The sequence below is a fragment of the Aplidium turbinatum genome, chromosome 7, assembly GCF_918807975.1.
Source record: "Aplidium turbinatum chromosome 7, kaAplTurb1.1, whole genome shotgun sequence".
NCBI lineage: Eukaryota > Metazoa > Chordata > Ascidiacea > Aplousobranchia > Polyclinidae > Aplidium > Aplidium turbinatum.
Genome location: NC_137478.1, coordinates 9,587,197 through 9,615,182, shown reverse-complemented (window position 1 = coordinate 9,615,182; position 27,986 = coordinate 9,587,197). Strand labels below are relative to the sequence as shown.

Here is a 27,986-nt window from a genome sequence, read left to right as displayed (position 1 = left end):
TCAAATTCGTTTTCTCTTGAAGATCAATCAGTCCAAGTTGGATATCAGCTGGTGCTTTGTCAATGTCTGTGTTGAATGGCGAAGAGAATAACAAATGAAATGAGATTTGATTGAGATGAGAGATTTGATTTGAATCATGAGACTTGAAGTCCTTGAAACGAGCCAAAAATTTATACAACAATTTTTCAAGTTGGTCTGCAAATTCAGTTTTCTTCTCAGGATGCATTCCATAGTCTCTCAAAGTTGGAAAGTGGAAAAGATTTTCGGTCTGTATGTGAGCTTTCCAAAGTCGTAATTTGTTCATTAAGCCTTTTATGTGACCATACATTTTTACGTTCCAAATGATTAAATACGATGGATTTGCGGTGGCTGGTGGAAGATTTCTAAAATGGTTAACAGAAGGTGCTAAATCTACAGTACAATAATTCACTCCACAATGAATTGTTCACACGTAGGCCTACCAGACTAAACTAAATTATAAACATATTTCGCGGGACGTGGACAATTCAAAATTGGCACATCTTAAGACGGGCCGCACAATTTTTCTTCGCGGGCCGGATTTGGCCCGCGGTCCGCACGTTGCATACCCCTGTTATAGATGACCAATCTTTTTTAGTTAAAATACACAACTAGAGAATAATTGTAGCCTACTTCAACCGAAGTAGTTACAAATAACAACAAGCAAAAGATATTTTAGATTTTAGAAAATTGACAGATTACACAGTGTGTACAACTGTACATTAGGGTGCCACAGGCGCCCTCATTTGGCCGAAATCACCTGAACTTTTTTTCTGGTGTGACATTTCACATTATAAGGCACTTTGCAAAGTTTGATTGAGATTGGACAAAAATTGGATGTGCAGATTGAAAACGAAAGTCTAAACTGAAATACAGTAAAATTAGGGGATTTCCCTAGTTTGAACATCAGTTTTTTTGCTATTTCTCATCGTTTTCTCAACTTTGAAACAAGGTAAATTCAAGAATTAGGTTAGGAGACCAGTGCCAGTATGTCAAGATCTCATTTGAGGTCAAGCATGACAGCTCCGCGCCTGTTACATTGATCCACCACCTTGCAACATTGAATCAACATAGCTGGCTTGACCTCACTCAGAGTCTTGGAATAATGACTTTAGTATTTCTTCTTCTGTTGAATCAGTGTTGCAGCGCCCTGGAAAGCTTAGTATTAAACCCATGCAAGTTGTGACTTAATCTGGGACAATATAGCTGACAGCAAAGATAAGGCAGGTAGCCTACTGTAAGAAAGAGTTATGTTACCTTCGCTTCTTGCAGGAAAGGCTAATAATGTTGCAACCCCTATGGTTGTATAGTTTTTTAGGTTATTCTACTAATGATAATTGATACGGTAGTGCTTTTACAAATCGGTCTGGTTAGTATTACAATAATGAACAGCCAGTCTCAGAATGCTGAGAAACAGTATCTTCTTCTTTCTACTATTCCAACGAAAGATGATCAGAAAATCAAGGGAAGTAAACTGCCAACTTATCATCAAGTGATTTTAAGCTTTCTTGCCTTTAAGCAGGAGTTTGAATCTCAAAATCCCACGAAAAGGAAAATCCAAATATCAGTAGATGCAGCAAACGAGACAGTGAAGGACATCTTAACGTTTTACTACAAAGCTAATATTCCAACAATTCATCCAAAAAAATGGCTCAAAAAATTCAATCTTTTCGAGATGAAATGAGTCTTATCTTCAAAATTCAGATCGAATACTTCCATAGGAGTGATGGAAAGTAATCGGAAAGGATTAAGGAATTTAAAAAGAAACTTCAATTGATCTTTCCTTTCTGGCCTCGCGATGTAATGAAGAAGATGTCAATTGAGGAAGATAAAGAATTTTTGTGGAGCATGCAAACTACCAGAGAGGCGTCAATGGCAGGGAGAGACAATGCTTTGCGTAAGACAAACGTTGAAACGAAAACATTCTAGAAAAGAAGCAGAAGTGCAAAGGAAAGAAAAAGAAATAAAACGTCAAGAGGCTGAATCCAGCAGCAAAAGTAACATTTCGCTTTCTTCTAGCGATGATACTAGTGATGAAGTGACTGCAGTTAACACTGCCAAGCCTTCTACATCCACAGGAAGTAAAAGAAGTCACCGTCGAGTTGTAAAAACCGGTACCACAATATTTGTACCACACGACATTTTCCGATCACCTGGTTTAGTGGCCACAAGTTTACGAAACAGAATAACACCAACTGCATTATCTGCAACACTACACTCGTTAATCAAGAGTTGTTCTGGTGAAACTATTCGCGTAAACTTAAACCACATGACGGCTCAAAGGTATAGAGTTAAAACGATTTTGAATATTTTTGAAGCGGTTAAAAAAGGTTGGGTACCTCCTGAAGTTGGAACCATTCATTGGGATGGTAAAATGATGGAGTCACTAACAAACCGTAATAAGCAAGTTGATAGGCTTCCGATATTACTATCAGGTATTGGAGGCTCAAAACTGCTTGGTGTTCCTTAATTGCCTGCACAAACATCCGACCAAACGGAAAGCAAATAGCCAATGCAAGCATGGAATTGTTAAACAATTGGAACTGTACTGCATGTCTTGCTGCAATGGTGTTTGACACCACAAGTAACAATACAGGCCACAAAACTGAGGCCTGCATCCAAATACAAGATCATCTTGGAAAAGACCTACTTTGGGCAGCATGCAGGCATCATATTGGGGAGATAATACTGACACATGTTTGGGAAGAACTCAAAATAGAAAGCAGTAGTGGACCCAACATTTCCATATTTCAACGCTTTAAAAGCAATTTTCAAACTCTTTCTGATAGCGCATCAGGTTGTTTTCATACATCAAAATCGCACGAGGAAATTGATCTGCTTGCCAGCAAGCGGGAAGAATTGTCTGAGCTGATAAATCAGATGAAGCTCCATCCAGAATCACCCAAATTTTTAAGAAGCGACTACTTAGAACTTTTGAATTTGTGTCAATTGTACTTGAAATTCCTTAGAAACCTTAGAAAGCGTTAAAATAAATGTCGGTTTCCATAAATTTTATGCTATTGTGATTTTGTTGTTAAGTAGTGGATGTCTGGTATCTAAGCATTGTGCTTTGTGTTTATCTTTCTGTGTTACGTTTTTACTGACTATGTTTAGTGCGTAAAGATCCAAATTTTTGTTTTGAGTCCAAGTTCCGTACAAACATAGCTGAGATTTTGATCTTCAAAGACCAAAAAGTTTTCAATAAACAAAAACGATTAGTTAATGATTTTACTTTTGATTCTTCAAATGCTGTAGTAATTTCATAATAGGCATTTTCTTTACATGGATCCTTTTTTATAATGCATGAAACCTCATATTTTTAAGCATTTTTCATAAATTGTTGAACATATACAACTGACACATGGTCTGTACGATTGTAAATTAGTAAGTAAGTTCACCAGAAAGTGTTCGAAGGTCAAATACTCCGTAACTGAGGAGAAACGTCTGAGTTTTGATGATTTTAGGAGGATTTTACTATTGAAGTTGTGAAAATTTACCTTTAAAAACTTTAAACTTAATCTGCACGTCCAAATTTTATCAAAACTTATTGAAATTTCTCACATATGCTTTTTTTACCAAGTGTCACATATAAAAAAAAGTTCAGGTGTATCGGACGCAATATTAATTTTTGAGGGGCGCCTGTGGCACCCTACTGTACATTTTGACTAAAAAATTTGTCACTGGTAATAGATACATGTTTTATGGTCAAATCGACAATGCTGAACGCGAATTTCACCATTAAAATGAGCTCCTGTGTACCATTTTTGAGAAAAATAGATTTTAGAATATTAGATAAGTTGTATTATTCTATATAATATATAACCAGAGTTAGGGTGCACTGTGTTACATAAACGTGGTAAAGTCAGAGCTAATAGCGCCTGTGACTAAATCCAGTTGAGGCAAGACTCAGAAGTGTTGTTCTGAAGGTTTGCGCTTGTATTCACCAGTAAAGTCTCTCTTCCTCGACCAGCAGAATCCGCCAACATCGCCCGGCTATCCTGGCCCTTGTATCTGCTACTATATTGTTAGCCAGATTGTGCTCTCCAGAGTTGTATGATGTCCTAGCCGGCCATTCCTGTTGAATGTAGTGGTATTGTCCGGACCGACTGTCCCATAGACATGAGAAACAACAGTACTTTGTGTACGATACCCCAATTGCATTCCCATCAGCATGTTCAACACTTTGAAGTCTCCACACTGCTTGGTACCATTGGAATGTATCTTATTTGATGGCTACCAAGATAGCTTTCATATTTTCTCTTAACTCATTCATTGTTCTAGAATATGCAACAGGGACTGATGGCTTTCTATTCCCATTATGCAGTGGTACTGCTTTGAGACTTTCCTTAGAAGAGTTGATGAAGAGTCCCCAGTCCTCTGGATCATGTTGACCTTCCAGATCACCCATCAGTCTCACAACATCATTGCAAAATGTCAGCTGGACCCATCATCAATCACCTTGTTCGGAAAAAGTCAATGAACTCCTTTCCTCGTTCACGAACACCCCAAACAGTGACAGCTTTATCTGTAAGTTTCCACTGTTGCAACCGTGAAGCAAGTAACTCTGTATGTCTCATTGACAACTCCAGTGCTCTGGCCAAATCGTTGAACTCTGGTCATAAGATTTCGTGGTGGTTGCATCGTGGTCTGGGTTCATGGCAGTCAGATGAGGATGCATGAGAATCTGATACAGTGCTTGAGTCACTATCACTTTGTTCAGTCATTGGATATACAGGAATGGATAAGTCAGGGTCATCAGCATAATGCATTAATGCTGCACAAGTCGTATTGCAGTGGGAACATGAGGAATGAGGATACTCAATGGCAGCCCGATTTGCGTTATTCAATAGTTGGGGCAGTTTCGTGAGGCAAAAAATGTATCAGTCAGATGCATGATTAAAGGGTTCACGCCACACCATGCGGACGGCAAACAAACTTCTCTTCTGTCCTGCTTTCCACGCAGCTAGCTTTGATGAACAATCTGCACAAACGATGTGAGGAGCCCAGCTTCTGTTCTTGATCTCAAAATATTTCGCATACAGTTCGGAAATATGTAGCGTCACTGGTCGTCTATTGCCCACTGCAATGTATAAGCCGCATAGGCGCATATGTAAGAGAATTTATCTGGATGGTTAACACAGGATCACTTTCGAGAGTCAGATGTAGAGGGTTTCATGGTAAATTTGTAATATGATGTAGGCCTAGAAGACATACACAATACACATATGTATTTAGGTACCGGTACATGTCCAATACATTATGGTGGTTTTAAAAAATATTTTTTTTGCAATTTCAACATGGAGTTCTGCAAACCTTTAAAAAATAACATTTACACAACTTTTTTTTGGTAGGCCCCAAAACCCAGCCACCTACCCCCCAATAAAAGTCACGAAAGGTCAAATTTATTAAAAAATCCTCTAACTCTCTAACTACTCATAGTAAAAAGTCAGTTTTGATGTCAAAAGATGCAAAATATTTATGTTTCTATATGTCATAAAAGAAACATTTTCTCTAAATGCATTAGTTTTTGAGATAATTCAAAAAATGCATTTTTTGGGGTATTTGGGTCATTCCATGCCAAACGTCCTGACAATCATAAAGTTCTCTGTTTCACCCACTTCGATTTTTCTCAAACTAGGTCAATATGTTATTTAGCATGATATAGGCATGCATTACAAATTTTAGCTCAATATCTATTATAGCTTCGGATATATGATGCTTTAAAGTTTAGGTACCCCCTAAACTTTTCCGCATTTACAGTTTGCAGTGCAGTGCAAACGAAAATTCAATTTTTCGAAAAAACTGTACACAGGAACATCTTTTAATGGCCATATTCGTGATCAGCGACCCCAAATTAGCTAGAAACGGTGCTTCTCTCCCCAGTGACATTTTGGTGTACAGCACACTGTGTTATAGGTTCTCACCACAGTTGTTTTTGAATGACATTGCACAAGAAAGAAAAGCAACTTGCATTCTTGCAACTTTGCTTTTTTTGCTTTTAACCAACAAAATTTGAGTTGATGAAATGAGACTTTAGCAAACAAAGGTGAAAGCGTAAAGTTGGTTTGTGCCTCGTTGGTCTCTCTCGAAAAAATGATGCACAGCAATATTTTTCGTTTCCGAAAGAAAATTGCTAGAAAAAAGTTAAAAATTTCACCGATTTGAAAAAATAATGGATCTGTGAAAAGGAAAGAAGTTGTTGCCAAAGGTTTTAAGTAGAGTTTTATTTAATAATTCATTTTTTTTCTAAGACTTTTTCGTCAATAATTTAATAGCTGTTAAGAAGGAGCAGTATAGCTGATGAAGTTGAGTCAAACACTAACTCACGTTTCATAAACTGCAATTCTACATTACCTTATGCCCTCTTTGTAGTACACATACAAATTTGTTGCCAAAGTGTATAACAGCCAGTATCAGAAAATACTAGTCTTATCGCATACTGTGAACATGCATAATTAAGCTAAGCGAACTTTACAAATATGTGTCTTCAACTTGACACTGGTAAATGACAAAAAAGCTGTAATTGCTTGTACAAAAATTGACAATAAAAAGATTTCAGAAAAAGTTGACATAGCAATGAATGCCAATTGAGATTTACTTGTTGTCACAATCTAATGTCCTTAAAATGAATACCTAGATCCGATCAAAATCTTCTCATGTCTGACTGAATACGATTACATGGTGACAGCCCTTGCATTTCATAGGCCTTGCATTATATCTACCTGGCTTGATATACTAGTAAGCTTTCGCGTTGCAACCATTAACGTGTGTTGCAGTAAAGCGATGAGGTTGCACACAAAATCACTTTACACAAAATAATATTTTAACGATTAAGTTTATTTTTCAGAACAAGGCATTGACATGACCAGACGTGTACCTGGTTGATTACCTGTCGCTTGCTGATTGGCTATAACTTCAAATTAAAATAGTCGTTTTGAGAGGAAGTTCAAAGCTTCGAATATCACAATTAAAGTTCTAACTATAAATTAATTGGCCGTTGCCCCAAATGGTGAATCAGTGGCAAGAGAAAGACAATCTAGGCGCAAAGAAATGGCACATACAGTATATTAAAATAATATGGACAGCGAAAAGCAAAGATTTGCTCAGCAACTTCTCATTGTGAGACAAAAGAAGACAGGCCGGTCTGCAAATTTGATTGTAAATCCCGTAATGTAGATAGTTTGAGACAATAAGAGTAGCAAAAGTGAAGGTTCAATTTTTTAATGAGCTTTCTTTGATACTTTCAAAATGAATTGATTTATCCGACAGTCATCTATCCACTTCTTCTAACCTTTTCGAATAGTAAAGTGAAAGCTGCTGTAATGACCATGTAATGATGTAATGACCTTGTATTGTCTTTCTACCAATTTTATTTTATTGTATTTCCTCAAATTGCGTAGACTAACCATAACAACAAAGTTTAATATTTTAAACCATGTAGGCTAACATGGAGTTTGTAACCATGTAAAATTGTAGATATGCTTTGGTTCACGATTTCATGTTTTCAATGTTTGATCATAGTTAGGCTACTAAGTTTACGCATTTAGCAGCCTTGTGGACAACAACTTTTAGTCCGATCCAATTTAACCAAGGGTTTGAAAGCTAGTTCACTTACTCGTAATCATCAGGGCCATCGAATTGCAAAATGTCATTGTATCTTTCCTCTTCTTCATCAAGCAAGGCTTTTGTATGTGGATTATTCGATCTCCCCATCAGAAATACGGTTTCAAGTTTAGCACCGTTCATGTAGTTAATTGAACCCCATGTTCGTCGTACAAATTCTCTTCGACGAAAATAGTCCGTTTTTGATTTAATGAATGTCACCATTGTCCAATTTACAGCTGCAACATAAAGCAAATCTTGGCTATATTTCAAACAGCAAAATCCGTCATTTTATATTGATTCCACGTCTGACGTTAAATCAATGTAAAGTTGGCGGATTTTTCTGAGGATAGGCATGTTAACACAACAAAGTGGTCAATTCTTGTTTAATTTAAAGAATAAATAATCTTTTTAAAATCAGGTTGGTGAGCTTCATAAGCGTACCAAATTTAAAAAGTTTTAAAATTTAAAAGTAGCCTACAACTTTCTATTACTTGTCATGGAACTGTAATTGCGAATGCGCATGCTTTATTGATTATGGGAAAGCATTTGATGGAGTTAATTATATGAGACATTGATTCACAGCTTCTTTCCCTGCATAACAGAAATCTACTTTTTATTATAGCTTGGCATTTGACTTTGTGCTTTATTCGTACTAAAAAAGATTTATTTTATAATATTATACTCCAGCGAGGAGTAGGCCTACACCAAGCATGAGCTGAGCCATCTCCAGCTCTTTTCAATTTGTATTCAAAATTCATGTTTTAGAGAAATTGGTTACATTGGTATTCCAAGCTATCTAAAAATAATTTTTCAACTGAGATAAAATGTTAGTGTTGCAAAGATATAACCTGTTTTAAGTTTTTCTTTCACATTGTCTTTCATGAAGATGTTTCTCGTGATAAATGAACTGTTTGTTTTTCAACTTGTTACTCTGTACGCAGGCATTCAAGTTTCTTTGTTGTGTACAGTGTTTTTTTAAGGTGTTTTGGGGGAGCGAAACGGTCCCCCAAATTTCTCCAGCGGTTTCCCAAAATTTGGACTTGCAACTACAGTAGCCTAATAAATAATTTGTTTAAGCAAATATGGCTATTTTTTGGTATTTAAATGAAACACTTGCAGTCTCTTAAAACTACTTAGCAGTCACCCAAACCAAACCTTAAAAAAAGCCTGGTAATGTGTATATAAATAGATTCTGTAATGGGCTACAAATTACATCCATATCCTCCCACGTTGTTGTTAATGATTCAAAAACTCACTTTTCTAAACTATAGTTTCAGGAAATTACCGCATCCACTTGAATCTGTGGTGTTTTATTTTACAAACTCTAGTTTTTTGCTTCTTCAGAACTAATCGCACCCCGTAAAATATTTCATTTTATCAATTTTGGGAGGAATGTGCAGTGAGAACGTAGAGCTATTGTCCGGGTAATAGTCCAGTCGTTGAAGCGAAAAAAAGGGTCGAACCTTGACTTAATTGGTGTAAAGCTGAAACTTTGCACATTGTTTCTGTTGATTATGTACATTGAACAAAAAAAAATCCCCGTCAAAATCTTTTGGTGAAAAAATGTTATCCGCCTTTTTTGAAAATCCGCCATTTTTTTTTCTCAAATTGGCTGATAAACAAAGTTTGCAAACAAAAATTAAAAATAAAAAACCAAAAAATTTCTACAAAAGGTTTTCCAAAAGGTTTTTTCTAGAAATTATCATCAAGAATAATATATTTAAAAATCTAGGAGAATCAAAGCACCGGAAAGTTGTCATTTTCAAGATGGCCGACAAAATAGTGTAATGACAATAATTCACTTAATATTCATGCTAGAGCTCTAATTCTGGCGTCTATCCCTAGGTTTAAGGTGGTAAAGAATTCATTAAAAGAATTCAAAATGAAATTAACTCATTAGTTTAATGGAAAGACTTATATGAAACAAAACCAATATAGTGAAACATTGGCAGTACAAGAATCGCAGACCACTTATTAAGTTATTTACATTCAGTTGAATACTGAAAAGTTTGGGTGTTCATTAGAACAATTATCTCTTCTAGTACTAGTTGCAACGTTCATCTGATGAAATTGAAAGTAAAAGCAACAACAAACAGGATGGTTTATTGCTTCACTGACGTTTCGCGCATCATGACAATGCACATCCTCAGAGCGAATAACATACAAAGTAAAACTTCACAAGGTTATATACTGCAGTGCAGTTGAAGGCAAGAAAAAATAACAGATAATATTTTAAAAACTGGCCAATGATGTGTGAGCGGTTACTTTCCACGTTAAATTACGTAAAAATCTCCATCAATTAGTCCTGGTCATCATCTTCATCCAGTAATGACTGATCGTAGGCTACGTATTGTTACAGGCATCAAGTTGCACTGTCCACATGCTGCGGTACAGGGTAGATTATTCTGCCTACAGCTCCACCTGGCAGTGCTACAGTTGCTGTGGGTTCTATAAGAGGGAATCTGGGTCAGCATCCATGTCCGACTCTGTTGTCACAAACTGACTGCCTTCCAGTTTCCAACCCCACCCGTAAGTTTCCATATCACCTCCTGTCCTGGCCAGACCATTATTTGGCAGTAAACCCTTAGACAGTAAAATTTTGTCGATGACTCAGTAGGTGGTAGGCGTTCTGGTGTCACAAATGATTGGGAAGAGACTACTTTTTTATTAGTACTCTGTAGTGCAATGACGAGAGGGAATCCGTCCGCGTGCCCCCAAAAATCACAACCATCGCTTGACAATCTTTGTTCACAATGGATGCTGCTGTCTGCTTTGGAAGAAGGAAGTAATTGGCACAGTCTTTCAGAGTAGCGGCACCCTTTAGGCTACCAGCTTGTGAAAGACAGATTTCTTACCAACACCAAAGATTCTTGATGTTGTGTCACATCCAGTGTAGGCATGTAGAAAAAGTAATTGGGAACATAATTCTTCACCCATCACCATTTTCAGTTCGTTTATATGATACACTTTGTCAGCATTTTCCTTGTCGGAACGTAAATATAGATCTTTGTTTGCTTGTTGCGCATAATGAAGAAGCAGGACCAACAGATCTGTGTCTTCTCCAATCAACGTTGTCGAGTATGACACTACATTAACAACAGTAGCCTTCACAATCGGAACCTCAGCATCCCCTGGGGCATTGATCACTTCGCAGCCTTTAGACTACCCCGAAGTGTTTTTACTGATCAAGTCAATCATTTTTTCGTTTGTTTATGCCTATACATTAACGTCATCCTCGGCCACAACACCATTCACAATATTCTTCAGGGTTTGATCCTGAGAAAAAGGTACATAACCAGCCAGTGATGTCTTCTGCGCTTCAGGATGTCTTCTGCGTCTTCAGGACCGAGATTGAGTGTCGGTTGCGTAGCGAAGTGGTGAGAACGTCTGCGCGACGTTCGAAAGACGTGGGTTCGACACCGCTCCAGAGCACGCGGCTGTGTCTGGGCACAGACACTTAATGGCAAAGCCAAAATAAGGGGAGAAGCTGACTCGAAGACTAGGCCTATATGTCACTTCGCTGCTTCCTGTCGTCTGTTGTAGGCTATCACATCTGTGATCGCAGTGTTACTGTATGTTATGTATCGCATTGGGCGCAAATAAAACACGATTATTATTATTATTTAGGAGTGCGTCTGTGCTTGGATAGTGATCATTAACAGATGGAACACCATTATTGATGAGCCTTGCCGAAGTTTTAATTATTTCTCTCTTTTGTGACTCTTCATCATCCTCATGTCTTGTTTTTAGATAATGAGATCGGAGGATTTCGGATGTCTTCTCTCTCATAGTGACAATGCAATGAAGGCCCTGACCTTCAGCTATATAAATAGATTCACCGCACTGTTTCTATAATTGAGTCTTCAGATATTTTGATCCTTAAGGAAGGCAATCATCATTTGCTAAAAACTCCTTCATTTTAGATCTGAGGTCTGATATCGTTAACTGTTCTTCATCATTCCGTTCAAGATGGGAACACATCTTTAGAAATGCCTGATCCTGTTTCTCATCCTTCGGTCGCCCAGATTTTAGACGTTTTGCCTCAGGTACTCTGGCGCATTGCAAGGGTACGTTAAATCCACATACAAAATTAACACTACAAGAATGATGGTATAAACAGTCTGCAGCATGCAAATCGCTACCTTAAGATTCAATACGACCTTTCACGGCACATGACCAATCGTCAGAACGTCTCTCACAACACTCTAATATAGTCCTTGCAAAAACATATGTTTTAACAAAACTAAAGCCAGGTCTGTCCGTGAGACCTCGAGTCCCACAAAACAAACAATGAGTCTTACTGTGGAAATTGCCATCAAGAATTCAAACACTTTGTTTCCTCGTGACGCAGGACCCACTTTCCTCTCTGTTCTTCTTAAGCTGTAGTGTATATCGATTGGGTTGGTGTAACGTTTACGACAGTCTATGTGTACTTTTCGACCAGCTGTCGCAACAGTGTTGTCCCCTCTATTAGTACTGGCAGCATTAATCCTATTAGCACCCTTTTGACGCAGTATAGCCTACTGGAGGCTTCAGAAGCTTGAATTTCCTTGTCACAGATCGTAATTTCTTTGCAGGCATTTTTTCTGAACCCTTTTTCCGTATATCCGTAAACTTCCTCCGGCAATCACGGTGGACCAAAACTTTGCCAGTGTGAAATGATTGCACTATGAAATTTACTTTTAAATGAGCACCAACACTAACAATAATTTCATAAAAATTGAATAATTCAGTATTTGTATATCCGCCATTTTGAAAAAAATGGCGGAATTTCGAAAATAGCGGATAACTTTTTTTCACCAAAAAATTTTGACGGGAATTTTTTTTTGGTCATTGTACATAATGAACAGAACCAATGTATAAAGTTTCAGCTTTACACCAATTAAGTCAAGGTAAAACCCTTCAACGACTGGACTATAACTGTCAGTTGCTTCCTTTATGACTCGCATTTTTAACCAGGAAAAATGTTACTACGCTTGTTTCGTATTTGCAATATGTTAATATTGCTTTCTTTTTTACTGTGTATGTGTGTGTGTGTGCGTGTGTAGTATTACTGTGATTCAACATCGAAATCTAAATTAACAGGGAAGCAACTGACTTGAGACAGTAGGCCTATAGTTTCATGTACCCCTGTCTAGTGTCAATACCGCTGAGATGGGTGTATCGCAGAAATACAGTAGCCTACAGCACCTTATTGAGTTAGTCTAAACTGGAATGTTTTGCTGCTACTGTGTCTTTGGTGCATAAACAAATACTGTATAACTGAATGAATATGAAAAGAGTATAAGCTGGCGGTTCAAAGATAATAAATTTACGTTATGCTGGTGGTACAGTGCTATTGTGTTAGCTGAATCACTAGATCTTTAGCAAGCGTCAGGTAACGTTAATTTAATCAGTAGCCTAAATACTTTAACATAAAGCAAATGTAAAAAAGACCGATTCACTGGTTAACAATAACATCACCAGATATTTCAGCACTATGTATTGTTATAAATAATGTAAAGTAATATCAAGTAAAAGTCTAACCTTACTGTACAGTATGTTGGACATTCATTCAATGAAGACTTGAAAATAATCATTGAAAATCAATTTTACTTTTATGCTAATCTACAAAGTGCATTGATATCATCGAAACAATCAGAAAAACGTTTGGCATATTTTTGTTACTGGGAAAAATAGATTCGTTTTGCATCTTTTTGATTAGAACCATGGGAACAAAGGAAAATCAATAGTATAATTTAATTCATGCATTTTTCATGTTTGGTTAAAATAACCTAATTTTGTTTTAATTGCTATATTGCGGTTCAGTAACCTACTAGCGAAATGATGGCCGGGGAATGGTGTAAGTGCTCACTTTTCCAATTATGTGATCTTGGTTCAATTTCCGGCGTAAGCTGGGTGTTGGAAAAACAACGTTCACTTCTGCCCAGGTTGTAATAAGATGAAAAAGGTGATCCCCAACTAGTGGGTGTGCCGGGGGATTGGCTGTTTAAACCTTATCATCTGATGCTTGGTGTCAAATACGGGAGCACCTTTACCTTTTTACTTACTTTTATGTTAAAAAAAGAAATCTTTGGTTATACGTAGTGCTTAGTAGCAAGAAAAATAATCTCTTAAAATGAAATCTAGTTGTTTAAAACCATGTCAAAAACAATAGACAAAATTTTAAATCAGAAAAAAAGATACCCTGCTTAATGTTTTGAAATCCATGCTGTCACAAATGGATGTGATATCGTTCAACTCATAGCAGTTGGCCACTGTCTTTGCACTGTTTTAATGTATGCTTCGTAGTGTTCTAAGCTTTGTTTACGAAGGATATGTTTCTTTGGAAACTGGTTTTTCTGATATTGCATTTGTAGCTTAACTTATTTCCACCAATAGCCTATACATGATGTAGGAATCTTCCTTCCACTTTGTAACATGGTTTGTCTGGTAAAACGTTTTAAATAGAAATTAAAGTACTGAGGTGAAAATCAGTTTTCTTTGATAAAAAAACATCCCTTCTACCAACTTAATCAATTGTACAATGATTCAGATGAAAGTATATAACGATCTAGTCACTAATGATACCACACACGGCCTGACACGCAATTGCAACAAGAAGATGCACACTGAGCTAAATGTTTGGGTGCGCCACTACATAGCAGTCGATTAAGTTTTTATCTTTTTGGAAAGAAAACAACCAACTAGTTGTTACTTGTGCCAAAGCAACAAAGTAAAAAAAAAACGTTATTAGGCTCCTGCTGCAGCTGAGGAAACAAATAATGAGCAAAACAATATGTAGAAGCAAAGCTTTGTTAATCCAGTTAGCATCGAAGAAACGCAGCAGTGAAGTAACAGTCGGCTTGAAAACATGCATAAATGGAAGCCAATCAGCTGATTAACAACTTATACATGGAAGACGGTATTTTCGTCTTAGGGATGTCCCCCAAAGACCGATGAAAACACTTTTCAGTATACAACTATACATACATAATGAATACTGAATAGGCTACTTTGTTTTTGGCATTTGAAAACCATGTTTTACAGAGCTAAGAGTTATCTACGGCAGGGTTACTCAACTAGTCTTAACAAAGGTCTAGTTTAACAAGTTGAATATTTTTAGCGGTCAGGTAAATAAGTTATTTCATACGCAACCACGAAAGTTAAACTATCTGGGAGTGATTGTTGGGGAGTCTGGGAGTCGAAGCCCCCCAGCAACTAGGATAATCACAGTAAAAATTGCTTCCTCCCAGTAGAAATCTGTTTAAAGAAGCCCTGAAACGTGGCAATGAGGTTATTCTTTCAAAAGCTCAAGGTCACCATCAAAACCCAGAAAGTCCGGATTCGGACCGCATTCCGCCAGTTGAGTAGCCCTGAATTCTACGGCATAAAATCGTGAAGTGCAGAGCAAAGCAACACTACTGTAAAAAAACAATAAATATTGTCAGACTAGTAAAATAATGGCGTAACTCATTATTTCTTGTTTTGAGATAATCGAAAAAAACTGTATACACAGTTGTTTTTATCGTATTTATTGTACAGTTAAACGAAAATGGCATATCGACACAAGTACAATGAGCATGTATACTTTGATTTGCTTCATTTTGCATCCCATAATGTGCTGGGATGACTTAGGCCATTTTCCGAATGCACAGACATGACTTAGGCCATTTGATATTTTGAGTTTATCAATATGAGTTTTCTAACGGTGACATAATGACAGTAATAATACAACTAGAATTAACAGGAAAATCCCTAATAGCAACTCCAATCTAACGATAGGAGTTGTATTTCATGCTAGACTGCATATTTTGCCCAAAAACAGTTCAGAGTTGGCAAGACAAGCTGAATAAATTATCAGTGATGAGGCAAATTATCAAAAAAAGAGAGGCACCCTGTTGGCACAACATGTTTCATAGATTGGAGATCATTGTGTTTCCTCAATTTGATTGGAAGATGGCTTGAAAAAATAGGAATTCATGTAGTGTCGCCTAAGTTTGTTTGTGACAGCTGTGGCAGATCCTCCCACTGTGCAGCCTCACATAATGGGACCTTGTACAATACCTTTCCACTGCTTTCATGATCCAGGCCTTTAAGATCATGAACCGTGGAATCTACAGCTTTCTTTCCAGGTCTGATACTCAACAAGCATCATCCATCGATTTTCATAAAATCACTGTGTTGCATCCTCTGTACATTGTTGGGATGCGGTCTGATCCTGGCATTCTGGATGATAATTTCCAATTTCGTAATCTCTCGTCGTAAAAATGTCGTTTACCAATTTTCGCTCGATAGTACTGTGCATGCTATGGCACTCCATTTGAGTGTGACCAGCCACGAGATACTTCTGAGTAATAGTGATGCCATGCTTCCATGCAAGGGCACAGTAGGCACTAGAAACATTAGAGTTTCTACATTGATATCCACACCCATCACTTCAAATAACTATCTCCTCCAGACCGGGGCTTCCAGAAATTATCCGTTCGAAATTATTAAACTGCAAGAAAGCCAATACTTCACTGCGTAAATCACCTTCTGTTTCATTCCAAATAGAGCAATAAGCATCTTTTGATTCAAGATTGAATAGTGTAAAATGGTGCACCTGCAGCTTGGTTTTATAGTACGTACTGCTTTCCTTAGTTTTGGGACACAGAAGTACAGCCTGTGAATCCATTGTCCATACGGAATTTACTGTGCTAGCAGACTCTTTGTCTTTCGTCCTCATCTCAAGCTTCATTTTTCAACTTGATATGGTCATTCTATTGTTCCTTGGTAATATTACTGTGTTTGAATGAAACACACGTCGCACTGATCCTTACGTGGTATGAATAGAGCACCCGGCAGCCCATTGCAACCAGTTCCCCTGAAGCTGCACGTTTCGATCTTATTGGACTGCAGTGGACATGGAGCTGGCCAAGAGTGTGTGCGTAGCCCTCGTGTAGTTACGACCACTTTAAACAACCATACAAGCGAATGGCCTTTGTCTCAATTTGGACCTGGACCAAACAAAGCCCAATGGCGATGATATCACAGGTAACAGGGGCAAGCTTGGAAGAGTTGGAAGCCTCCAGCACGGTTTCACACATTGGCGGCGGATCTATGATGATTGTCTCCCAGTGCCTTTTGCCTACGTCTTTTCCGTCATAGACTGGGCCTCCAAAGCCACATACGACATCACCATCCAAAGCCAAATTCAATTTGAAGACAAACCAATGCTCGGACACGAGCTGGAGCCGACGATGAAGACGGAGAAGTTCTCATTATCCAGTTAAGCGCGTATGACACTCATTTGAGTCATGGTGTTTTCACCCGCCATTGCGTATGACACTGATCAATGTCATGGAAATTCATTGCATCAGTGCATATGACACAGACGTTTTACATTGGTACTGCGTATGACAGACACTTTTGTCATCATTGTACATAAACATTTAAATGCGTCTTACTGCGCGATACTACACGCCTACAGCTTGCTGCGTTTCGCAAAAAATAATTACACACTGGGCGAACAGACCCAACAAATAAACGACGCGCTTAACTGGATTTATGAAATACTTCACTAAAATAGGCTGTGCTCAATGATCGTATTCCTGATGATTCAGCAAGCTCTTTGTATTGCCGATGACGTTGGATTATGGTAGTTCCAAGGTACAAAAACTTCTTCTTTTTGTACATTGTGACCTTTCTACATTAATGGGAATCTACAGTAGGCAAGTCATTGAGAAATTTCGCGAAAAGGTGATTTTCCTCTTTTCTCATTTTAACACATTTACTTACACATAAAAGTCAATTCAAACGTTTTGAAATCTATGTTTTCCTATGTTCTCCTCCCATCAGTGCAGGGGTTCTTAACCGGGGGTAAATTTATCCCCTGGGGGTAAATTTCACCTACCGAGGGGGTAAATTTACTGAATCATAAAGTAAAGTAAACTTCATTTTTTCAGTTATTAAAAAACTAGTAGTGTTGCACTCGATTTTGGTTCAAATTTATGCTTAAAGCTTTCGTCTTTTTATTTTATCTCCACGCAAGTAGACTACCAGTTTCATTTCAGCAGCGTATGTGTGCTACATTTTTACTGTACACAACCTAATTAGGACTAAGTGGATTGCAACTCTGCGAAGATTGCAACTTCCTTTATTGCGCAATAAAGTGCATTGTTTTCGCAACGGTCAAAACGTGGCATAGCTCAATTAGTCTCATACTTCATTAGAGGAAGTTGGACAGATTGCACACTGCACAGTGAACGTCTTTCGCAAATGAATTATTTTGAAGTGAGTAAATAAGTTAAACAATCTACAGTTATCATGTCGAAGAAACGAACTTATTTAGAATCATATGTTGACTTTTGGTTCGACTTCATTACGATAGATGGCGTTCAAAAACCTCAGTGTATCTTTTGCTCGCAAATGCTTGGTAATAGTTCCATGAAGTCGTCAATTATAAATTAAAAGCTCATTTCACTTCATGCCATTCCAAACATGTGCATGACGATCATGTCTTTGCTGGGTAAACGTGCTCGATTTCGTGCTGCAGGAACACTGCCTAAGTAGTTCTACTCTTCTGCAGAGTACTGTGCACCTGTCTGGTGCCGCAGTGCTCACTGCCACAACATCGACACTGCCATAAACAGCGCCCTGCGCACAGTGACCAGATGCCTGCGTCCCACACCATTGGACAATCTCCCCATTCTTGCTGGCATCCAACCTGCTGAGCTTCGTCGCGAAGAAGCCACTCTGTCTCTCGGTCGACGGGCACTGGAGCCTAACCATCTTCTCCACCACAAGATCTCTACCTTCCCAAACGGGCACCCCCGCCGACTGAAATCAAGACACCCATTCGTGCCAGCCGCTCGGCTTCTGATCAACGAAGCTGATGAACAAGACATCTCTGCGGCTACTTGGGCGGACCATAAATGGAATTCTGAATGGAGGTCAAGCACCACCAGACTCCATTCATTCATCCCCGACGCCGACACACGCCCCATCGGCCTGACACTACAGAGACAGGCATGGGTGCGCCTCAACCGTCTCCGTACGGGCGTCGGGATTTTCCGCTCAACCATGCACCAATGGGGAATGGCTTCATCCTCCTCCTGTGAATGTGGTGCCGAGGAACAGACCGCAGACCACATCATCAATGACTGTACCATCTTCAAGCCACCTAACGGAGTGGAAGGTTTGCGCGTCATGGATGATGAAACTAAAGACTGGCTGCTCTCTAGCAGCCTTCCAGTGTAGTCCGGGAACATCGTGAATCTGGGGTGGTAAAAGGATAGACCCTCGGCCCCAGAAGCTCAGACGACGACGACGACGACTACCTAAGTTAGGATTCTGTTCCGAAGACAAATCAGGATTGGAAGCATCGCATCGTGTTGCTTATAGAATAGCAAAAGAAAAGAAGCCACATACAATTTGTGAACGACTTATAAACTTGTCCACTATTGACATGGTTGAACTTGTTTGTGGAGTAGAACAAAAAAAAAAAAAACTGAGAAAATTTCTTTGTCAAACGATACAGTACGTTGTCGTATAAGTGACATGTAGGCTACCAGGATATTTTAAATCAGGTAGCAGACGAAATTCGAGCTAGTAAGGCAAGTAGGCCTATTGGTCTTCAGCTATACGAGTAAACTGACGTGTCGAACTGTTGCATATTTGTTGGTTTACTATCTATATGTGCATTTTGGTGACAGGGGCGCCGAAACGATTTTTGATTGGGGGGGCAAGATTACGAAAAAAGGGCACTTTTGTTTACTAAAAGGCCAATTTTTTTTAAACTTTTAAGATAAGATATAGCGACAATGCTCATCTATCAGCTCACTATTGAGTAATGATAGCCTACAAGTGTCCGGTATACACAGAAGGGCGTCATGCTATGTTATAATGATGTCACCTACTGTCAAGCCTTAAAGCAGCCTGCGGCCATGGCCGCTAAGTAGCGCTTGAATGACCGCCGGTGCTACCTCCTCAATCGGCCAAGTTTGGCTGCCGGTCTCTTCTAGCCAATTCTTTAATTTCGCAATAGAATGATCGTGGATTAACTGTCGAAAATATGCAGTATCAAAGAGTGACGCAAAATTAGGTCAGCGCGTCATAATCGCCACTGTTGCATTGTGCAGGAATATTTGTTATTGATGTAATATATCCATCTGCGATCACCAGCGCTGTAAGTCTTGTTTGTAATTCCCGACGTTTATTTTAACAAAGTCTTAATCCGAAGTGCTAATTTACATCAGCTGGCAATATTGTCGTTTTTATGTCGATTCGATGTTGTCAGACATTAAAAAGGAGAACTAGGTTAGTTAGAAAGGAGAACTAGGTTAGTTGACATCCGAGGAGAAAACATTTTTTGATCATATTTTGCAAAAATTATGCTTCTTTTAGTAATGTCTTTCACATTATTGAAATACTTATATTATTTCCTTGCCGTCATCGTCAACACATGTCGAACGTTATTTTTCGTTGCTAAAGAGAATTCTATGGGAGTGGCGAACTTTTTTAAAATTAGCCACATTGGAGACACTCATGCGAGTGTCGTTAGATAGTCCCGCTGTATTGGATTACAATCCCGATAAAGCAGTTATTGCGTGGTGCAACGATTCTATTGTAGGACGTCGCCCAGGCCCAGACTTCAACAACGCTAAGCGATCATTTTTGCATTGTTTCAAGTTTAGTTCTATTTACTTGTGCTATCGTTATTTTTATTTTGGCCTCCAAGCACGCAGATTTGGCGCCGAGAAGGAGCTCCCGGTAGGCTACGATAACTGCCGAAAAAAAAACGAGTTTTAAGCCCTGTACTCTGTTGCAAAATTTTGTGCCGTATATATTATTTTGAGGCAAAAATGAATGATTATAATTAGGCTAAAAGCGAATAGCAGAAATTGTTATATTGCAAAATGTGCAGTAGCTTACACATGAATTTAAAAGGGCACCTTTGCCCCCCCCTGCCCCTCCATCTGCAAAAAAAATTGAGGGCAGGGGGGCGGCCGCCCCCCTCCCCCTCGCTTCCGGTGCCCCTGGCTGGTGAGTTGAATAAGGAATTCTTGATGTGTGAAAGTTTAAAGACGGCTACCAAAGCGGTTAATGTTCTGGAAAAAATGGATAGTTTCTTTCAATTCGACGCGATGACATCACAAGGGGCCACCAAAAAAGTGGGGGCAAATTTTACTTTTTTCATTCGGCAAGGGGTAAACGAGACAAAAAAGGTTAAGAACCCCTGCATCAGTGGAACACAAGAATGATGGCGATAAACCAGAAATGAGCTTATAAAGTTGCTAAGTGTGATATTAAGCTGAGAATTAATTAAGTATCCAACAATGGCTTTCTACAAAAACCTGCCATGGGTGCAAGAAGACTCCGAGAAACGGTGCATTGAGAAGATTTGACCTGTATCACAGTGTGAGGTGATAAGTCAAACTACTAGAGTGCTAGGAAAATGAAGCTTCTCAAAAGAACAGAAAGAAAACAAATTGATTTAAGTAGGGTAGTTACTTGGAAATGGCCAAGATTGCGATACATAGAATAGAAAAAAACATAATTATTTTGTGCTAAATTAATTGTCTAGACTTGTGATGAGGTGGAAGCTCTATTTCTATACAAGTTAGATCGTCGTCTTCTGACCATCTGCTCTGTTGCAGGAAAGCTTTATTTCCAGCAAAACGATTAAAAAGATTTGTAAAATGGCCTAAGTCATGCGTTTGAGTTAGGCCATTTGACATTTTTACGAAAATACCACTTTCTCGTTAACGTAGGTCTTAGAAAATTATATGGCAGATGCGCTACATTTTAGGGACCTACTAAACACTAATATCTCAATTTCGTCAAAAAGTGAGTTACGCCATTACTTTATTAGTCTGACGATATGTTTTGTTCAAAAGTATATATTCTTTTTGTATATAGATATCACTTTTTGCATAGAAAAAAGATAAAACCAAAAGTTTACTTTTTTCTTTCAGACAATGTTCTTTATCACACAAGCCAGCAAGTAACCTTTTGGGTTCTCGTAGGTAAGTGTTCGGTGGCCGTGGGTCAACAAACGCCATCAGTAAAGGTTCGTACGAATATCTGCAAGAACACAAAACGTTATCAAGCACTATAGCCTACTAAGCCTTAAGATGTCTGTTTAAGAAGATTAACATGGATCTTTATTCATTCCACAAACAACAGAAAGCAGGCTATAAAGTCAACATGCTATGTTGTTAAGAAAGACAAAAGCGCTTACCAGAAGTATCAATTTTGTTAAAGTTAAACTAATTTGGTATCAAAACTCGAAAATGATAGATACAAATGGTACTAAACATGCTGCAGCCGGTATTGTATCCAAAAAATAGTTCTGTACAGTAGGCTAATTCAATATAAAAGTAATTTGGTACTGGTAGGCTACTGTCAATTTCTGTACTGATTCTACCGCGCTATTGAAATCTTCAAAAACCACAGTTGTATTAATATTTTAAACCATTGCTGTTAAACGAAACAATCAATGAAGTTTTAAACTAGTGCACTGTCAGCCTTTCCACGCCTGATCACACCGAGTGAAATTGCATAATTTATAAGCACTCACAACAACTGACCACATATCCAGCACACAATGTACTCGTACTTGTTTACTACCAACTGCTGAAGTGCCTTTTTGAAAGGCCGTGATATTGTCATGTCACCACCACCTGGGTGTCCAGACGCATGTTATGAACAAAGCAAATAAAAATTAATCTCTATTGTATATTCTAATTATTACACTGGTTTATAAAAATAACTTTTTCTAGTTAATTTTACTTTGAAAACGGTTTTGAGGTAATCTGAGGGCGCTGAATCTATAAATGCAATCAGTTTTTCTCTACGACAACAGGTTTTCTTGCAATTTAAAATTTTAATTTTCCGTATGGGCTACTTTTTTACACATATAACGCAGTCAAGATACTTGCACTTAACTTTCTTGTAAAAAAAGTTCAATTTTAATCTGGGCGTCTTTTTTAGTAAATGATCAGAAAATTGCTTAATAATGCTAGAAGAAAAGATTGACAGGTGACATAATTCGATTTTGGGTCCTAACCGGATCTTTTCGCTATTGTGTACACTGTACACTAGGGTGGGTCGTTTTTGACTTTTTTGTCGAAATTCAAAAACGGCTAGTCATAAAAAGTGACACATGCATAAAAAAGTTACGTGTGCAAAATTTCATCAGTTTGGGGGTGCATCTTCTGTCCCCACAGGGAGGTCAAACTTTCAATTTTTCGAAAAAAAGGGGAAATTAAACTTTCCGTTTTAACATAATTTTTTTTTTAAATTTTTCTTCTGGCTAGTTATAAATTGTAAGTGGGATGTACCCAGAACTTTCCTATCTAAAGACATGTTTGAAGCTTAAAATTTACTGCCTCCGCACCGACGACCAAAATGCTGAATTTTCACCAAGTTGAGATGCAATTTTGTCATTGCTCAATAAACAAACTTGGCGCAAAAGGGCGAGATGGTGTTAACGCGGTACCCTCATTTATGTTCTGTCCACTAACTTTGCAGGATGATACAAATTGGCAAACTAGTAAGACGTAGTCTTGCTTAAATTAAATTCAACAGTAAGCTTGATCAGTTGCAGCTATAAAACGCAACCTATAATTTACTTCAGAATAAAAGCAATATGATCTGCATTTTCCGTAAATGGAATGTACTGTACAGTTTCGACGTGAATTGTTATCATGATTTTGTTTACACAAATTTGTCATTTACAAACCAAATTTAAACGTTCACTTGATAGACTACTATAAAAACCACATACAAAAGTAAACTTGGTTTGACAGCAATGTAACGATAAAAATGAATTCGTGTTAACAAAAAAACAAAAAAAAAAACGAAATTGTGTCAAAAATACAACAAACAACAAGGACTTTTAACCAGTTCACCAGATTTTTGTTCAAACTTAGTTCTGGTTTAAGTCTAATGAATCATATAATCTTGTTTCGACTGAAACTGAGGAAAGTTTTTTCCTTGATAGTAACATTGCTTTAATGTACCCATCTCTTTTAATGCTGTCTACCACATGTGAAAAGGCATCTGTCACGAGTTTAATGGCTCTCTCAACGGCTTGTATGTGGCAGAGAAACATAGGACACAACTGTTGTGTAGGCATCTTTGTTTTGATGTGCTCTTCTATCACACTACTGTCAACACCACGCATCACGGGGGTTCCATAGCTGGAATATTTTGCCAGTCCATCATCTCAAAGTAACGTTCGGAACTGAACTGCAATATTGGCAGGGTGAATTTTCGCTGACGAATGCTGTGAGATGATAATATTCTTGAATTGAAAAAGTTCCCTTACATACTCTTCGGTATCACATATTATTGCAATCAGGATGGGCATAAAACGCATTCCTCTTTAGTACTTTGTTGTCGATAATGCGAGCTTTATTCGATAGCTTCTGAACAGAATGTAGAATTTTAAAGAAATGTTTTGGGCCATTAGTGAAATTGCTTTCCTTTTTAATGGCAAGCCATACTGGAATGTAAACATTCATAATATAGTCCACAAGCTCCACTAATACAGCTGACGGTTCGTTAGATGCAACATATCAACGTAGAATTCTATTGGCTGTGGTCAATCATCTTCAGTGGTTTATCATACCTGGACTCCTAAATGCGAAATGAATTGATATTTCTCCACTTTTCACTGCTCTGTGCATGTGTAGAAGATATTTTAGGTCAGTGCTGAGGTCATTTTCCTCAATTTCAATCTCTGGTGCCGGAACTGCTATATATTTTACAACATATAGTTGTGTGACAGTGGCTAGCTGCTTTTCAATGGGCCCAGTGAAATTATCAGGTCCGCTAGTATTGCCATTCAGTTATTTTATAAGATGCCTAAGATGCAATTCATTACCGTGGAGTAGGCATATTAACCATTGAAGGGGCTTTTGGAAATGATCTTCCAAGAGCTTTATCACGTTACCTTTTTGACCTGTATTTACTGCGGTTCCATTGCATCCAATTGCTATTAATCCCGGTAGCTATTGACACATTAGATCTGTTGGCTGCAGTAAAATGACCAATGAAATGAGAACTTGGCTCTTCAAGTAAAGTAATGTGCTATTCAATTTTCAACGTTGAAGAGATAAATATACGCTGCCGGATAGCCTACTGTTTTTAGGCATCACTGAGAAATTAATCAATTATACTGAGCGGTGAAATTGTTGCGTTTTTTAACTCTGATTCTTGCTACTTTACGCTATTCATTTCGTCAGTATGTTTTTGTGTTGTGCCATTTTGTTATTGCACAGGTTGTGTTTATCTGTTTCATCCCACTTGATGGAGTCAGTCGTGCTGACTGAAAAAACGTCGGTCGGTAATAAAAACTAGGTATCATCTTTAACATTAGGAGGTAACCTATCAGCCTTTAGTCACTAGAAGAACGCAAGTCACTTTATTCACAAAAGAAGTTCTGGAATAAATATTGTAAATGATCAAAAAAAACCTATGCTTTTTGCATGACTTATTTCTATGTCACATGGCAATATTAAGCCTAACTAGTCTGCTAGCCTCATAGATTATCGTAAGTTTACACTGTATTTACGGAACCTGCAGTTCATATAGCTTTTATTCTGAAGTAAAGTATCTGAACAAACCGACCACTGTAATTTATAAGTTGCGTTTTATAGCTGCAACTGATCAAACTTGCTATTGCTTATCTCTTTTATCTCAGTTCGTAACTACGAATCAACCCAGTCAGCAAAGTTTGTCAGCAAAGCAAAGCAACACAGTCCAACAAGAGTAACGTGACCAAGTGAACTGATGTACCTCATTCGCATCATTATGCAAAATTAATGGACAGAATATAAATGAGCGTACTGCGTTAACACCATCTCGCCCTTTTGCGACAAGTTTGTTTATGGAGCAATGACAAAATTGCATCTCAAATTGGTAAAAATTCAGCATTTTGGTCGTTGATGCGGGGGCAGTAAACCTTAAGCTTCGAACATGTCTTTACATAGGAAAGTTCTGGGTACATCCCACTTACAATTTATAACTAGCCAGTAGAAAAATTTAAAAAAAAAAATTATGTTAAAACGGAAAGTGAAATTTCCCCTTTTTTTCGAAAAATTGAAAGTTTGACTCCTTACTGGGGCAGAAGATGCACTCCCAAACTGATGAAAATTTGCACACGTAACTTTTTTATGCATGTGTCACTTTTTATGACTATCCGTTTTTGAATTAAAAAAAAAGGTCAAAAACGACCCACCCTACTGTACACTTTAAAGTCGAAAATCAAAATATTGTCAAATATCAGCCGTATAGTCACAGCGCAGGCTACTGCGATATGAAAATTTGCGACTTTGTTTTTTTCAAAACAATGTTGGTCAAGATGAGATTTTCTTCAACCATAGACAAATAAAACCTAACAACCACATGGCGTTTAACATAATAAGTTATAATAACATGAAAATAAACTAAAAATTACAAACGATTTCGGCCATAGGCCTACTCATGTTAGCTCTTATTAAGTAACTAAATGACTGATTTAATAAACTGATACACAAAGATTTGATGTAGAACACCAGTCAGTTGCTCAAAATCACAAAATCATCCATATAAATTTTCAGCATGGTTTAATGAGTTAGTGTATTTGTACAGTAATTAACCTCAAGTAATAGGTCTCCCAATTTTGGAAGTGGTATTATTTGTTGCTCAAGTAAAAATTGATTAACTTTTTTCCACGTTCGTTTTTTTGTTCCATATGAATTCTGACCAAGGCAAATTTCTTTTCCTTTACCAATCTTTACATTAGAATTTCCCATTATTATAATAAAATGACTTTTTGGACAGTCTAACGTGTTTTTGCAAGTCATCAGAAAGTTCAATATTTTCTTATCTTGTGAGCTATGTGCTGTTGGGCCATATATTTGAATGATTCTAAGGTCATATCGTTTCGAAACTTTACATTTATGCTGCCTATCCAGTCTGACTCTCTGTGGAATTCTTTTGCATTACTCCTTAGACTTTTGAGAACGAGAAATCCTACACCACTTTGCTCGATATTTTCTCGTCTTTTGTGGAAAAATAGGTGACCCTCCAGTAAGTTTTTCTCTGTTCTTTTGACTTCGAAGAACCAGTTACATGCCAGTTAAAAATTTTAATTTTCTCCAGTAGATTAGTAAGATGTTACCTCTTCAGAAAGAGTTCTCACATTGGAGGTTGCAATACAGAGCTTTTGTTTATGTTTTTTTGATCAGTCCCTATCTTTGCACACAGCACCCCTGTGCACTGTAGGTACTGAGGATGGACCTCCTTCTGTAGATATACCGGAACGGTAGGTAATGTTTTTATTGATATAGTTCATTTGGGGAGTGTTGAGCCATAAACCTCACTACTGGCCCAATACAGAATGGAGGGTGACTGTTTATTGAGAAATCATCGCTGTCTATTTTACACGTAGTTAGGATCCTAACAGGTGCTACCACTCTCGACCAGACTGGGCCTGGAAGTAATGTAAATTAGAAGCAGCTACAATTTTACCAAAACTCTAAGATTCCTAAACTAGAGCCTTTACACTGAATGCAGTTTGCCGTCTTGCCCAGGACATTTTCCGTCTTGCCCAGTAAGCTATAATTGAAATAAAATTAAACATTAAAAGGTGAAGCAATGAAAATTTATTGATAAAGGCACAACCAAGTTTAGATGAGACAAATGTGCAAATCTACTCACGATCTTCGGATTCCATAAGGAAAGAGAGCTGCTATAAGAATGTATGATATACTTCCAGAAAAAACAATTAAGGTAACACAAAAATACTTTGTTGTCATGGCAAAACAGGATTTTTTCGGCCAAAAATATTTTTTTCAAATTTTTTGCAATGCTGTTCAACATTGGAATGTAAGCATTAATTCAACTAAAAACTTTCCAACACAGTACCTGCAATATAAAAAAAAAGGTTTTACGCTATAGTATGACGTAAATGAATCATCAGTTAAACGTGAAATACCTTAGTCTACGACTTTCTAAGTGGAGCGCGACCTTTCAAGAAAGATAGTTAGGTCACTTGTTTTCCATCAGTAATATTGCATGCATTGTCAGCAATATCAATAAATGCTATAGTATGCTACTGCTGAGCTATGACCAGCTGAACAAATAAAGTTATTTTTCTTGTAGTTAAATGCGTTTCTCATAGAACTTAATTTGCTAGCTCTGTACTTAAGAATATGCCCATATGTACTGTGTCTGTATATGTACTGAGGGATTTGATTTATCACGTGAGATTCTTTTTTCATAGACTGAAGATATTTGTTGAAAGTTTAACCCTGAATGTTTTCTATTCTGTATGAGTCTTGCAGAGGCTGTAAACCAATGGCAGTGGCTCGGTTGACGAAGGTGACTTTGTATAGAGACTGTTTGGTGTT

The 27,986-nt window shown here is 37.8% G+C and overlaps 1 protein-coding gene across 1 annotated transcript in view; it reads right to left on the bottom strand.

Annotated features, from left to right (window-relative positions):
- LOC145774877 (beta-1,3-galactosyltransferase 5-like) overlaps window positions 1-27,392 on the bottom strand; it is a 31,794-nt gene extending 4,402 nt beyond the window's left edge. The window contains exons 1-3 of the mRNA XM_082586206.1: window positions 27,295-27,392; window positions 21,548-21,669; window positions 7,634-7,859 (exon numbers count right to left, since the gene is read on the bottom strand). Coding sequence (XP_082442332.1) covers window positions 7,634-7,859; window positions 21,548-21,669; window positions 27,295-27,392 — 446 coding nt within the window. The remainder of the gene's footprint in view (window positions 1-7,633; window positions 7,860-21,547; window positions 21,670-27,294) is intronic.
- Between the last annotated feature and the right edge of the window lie 594 nt (window positions 27,393-27,986).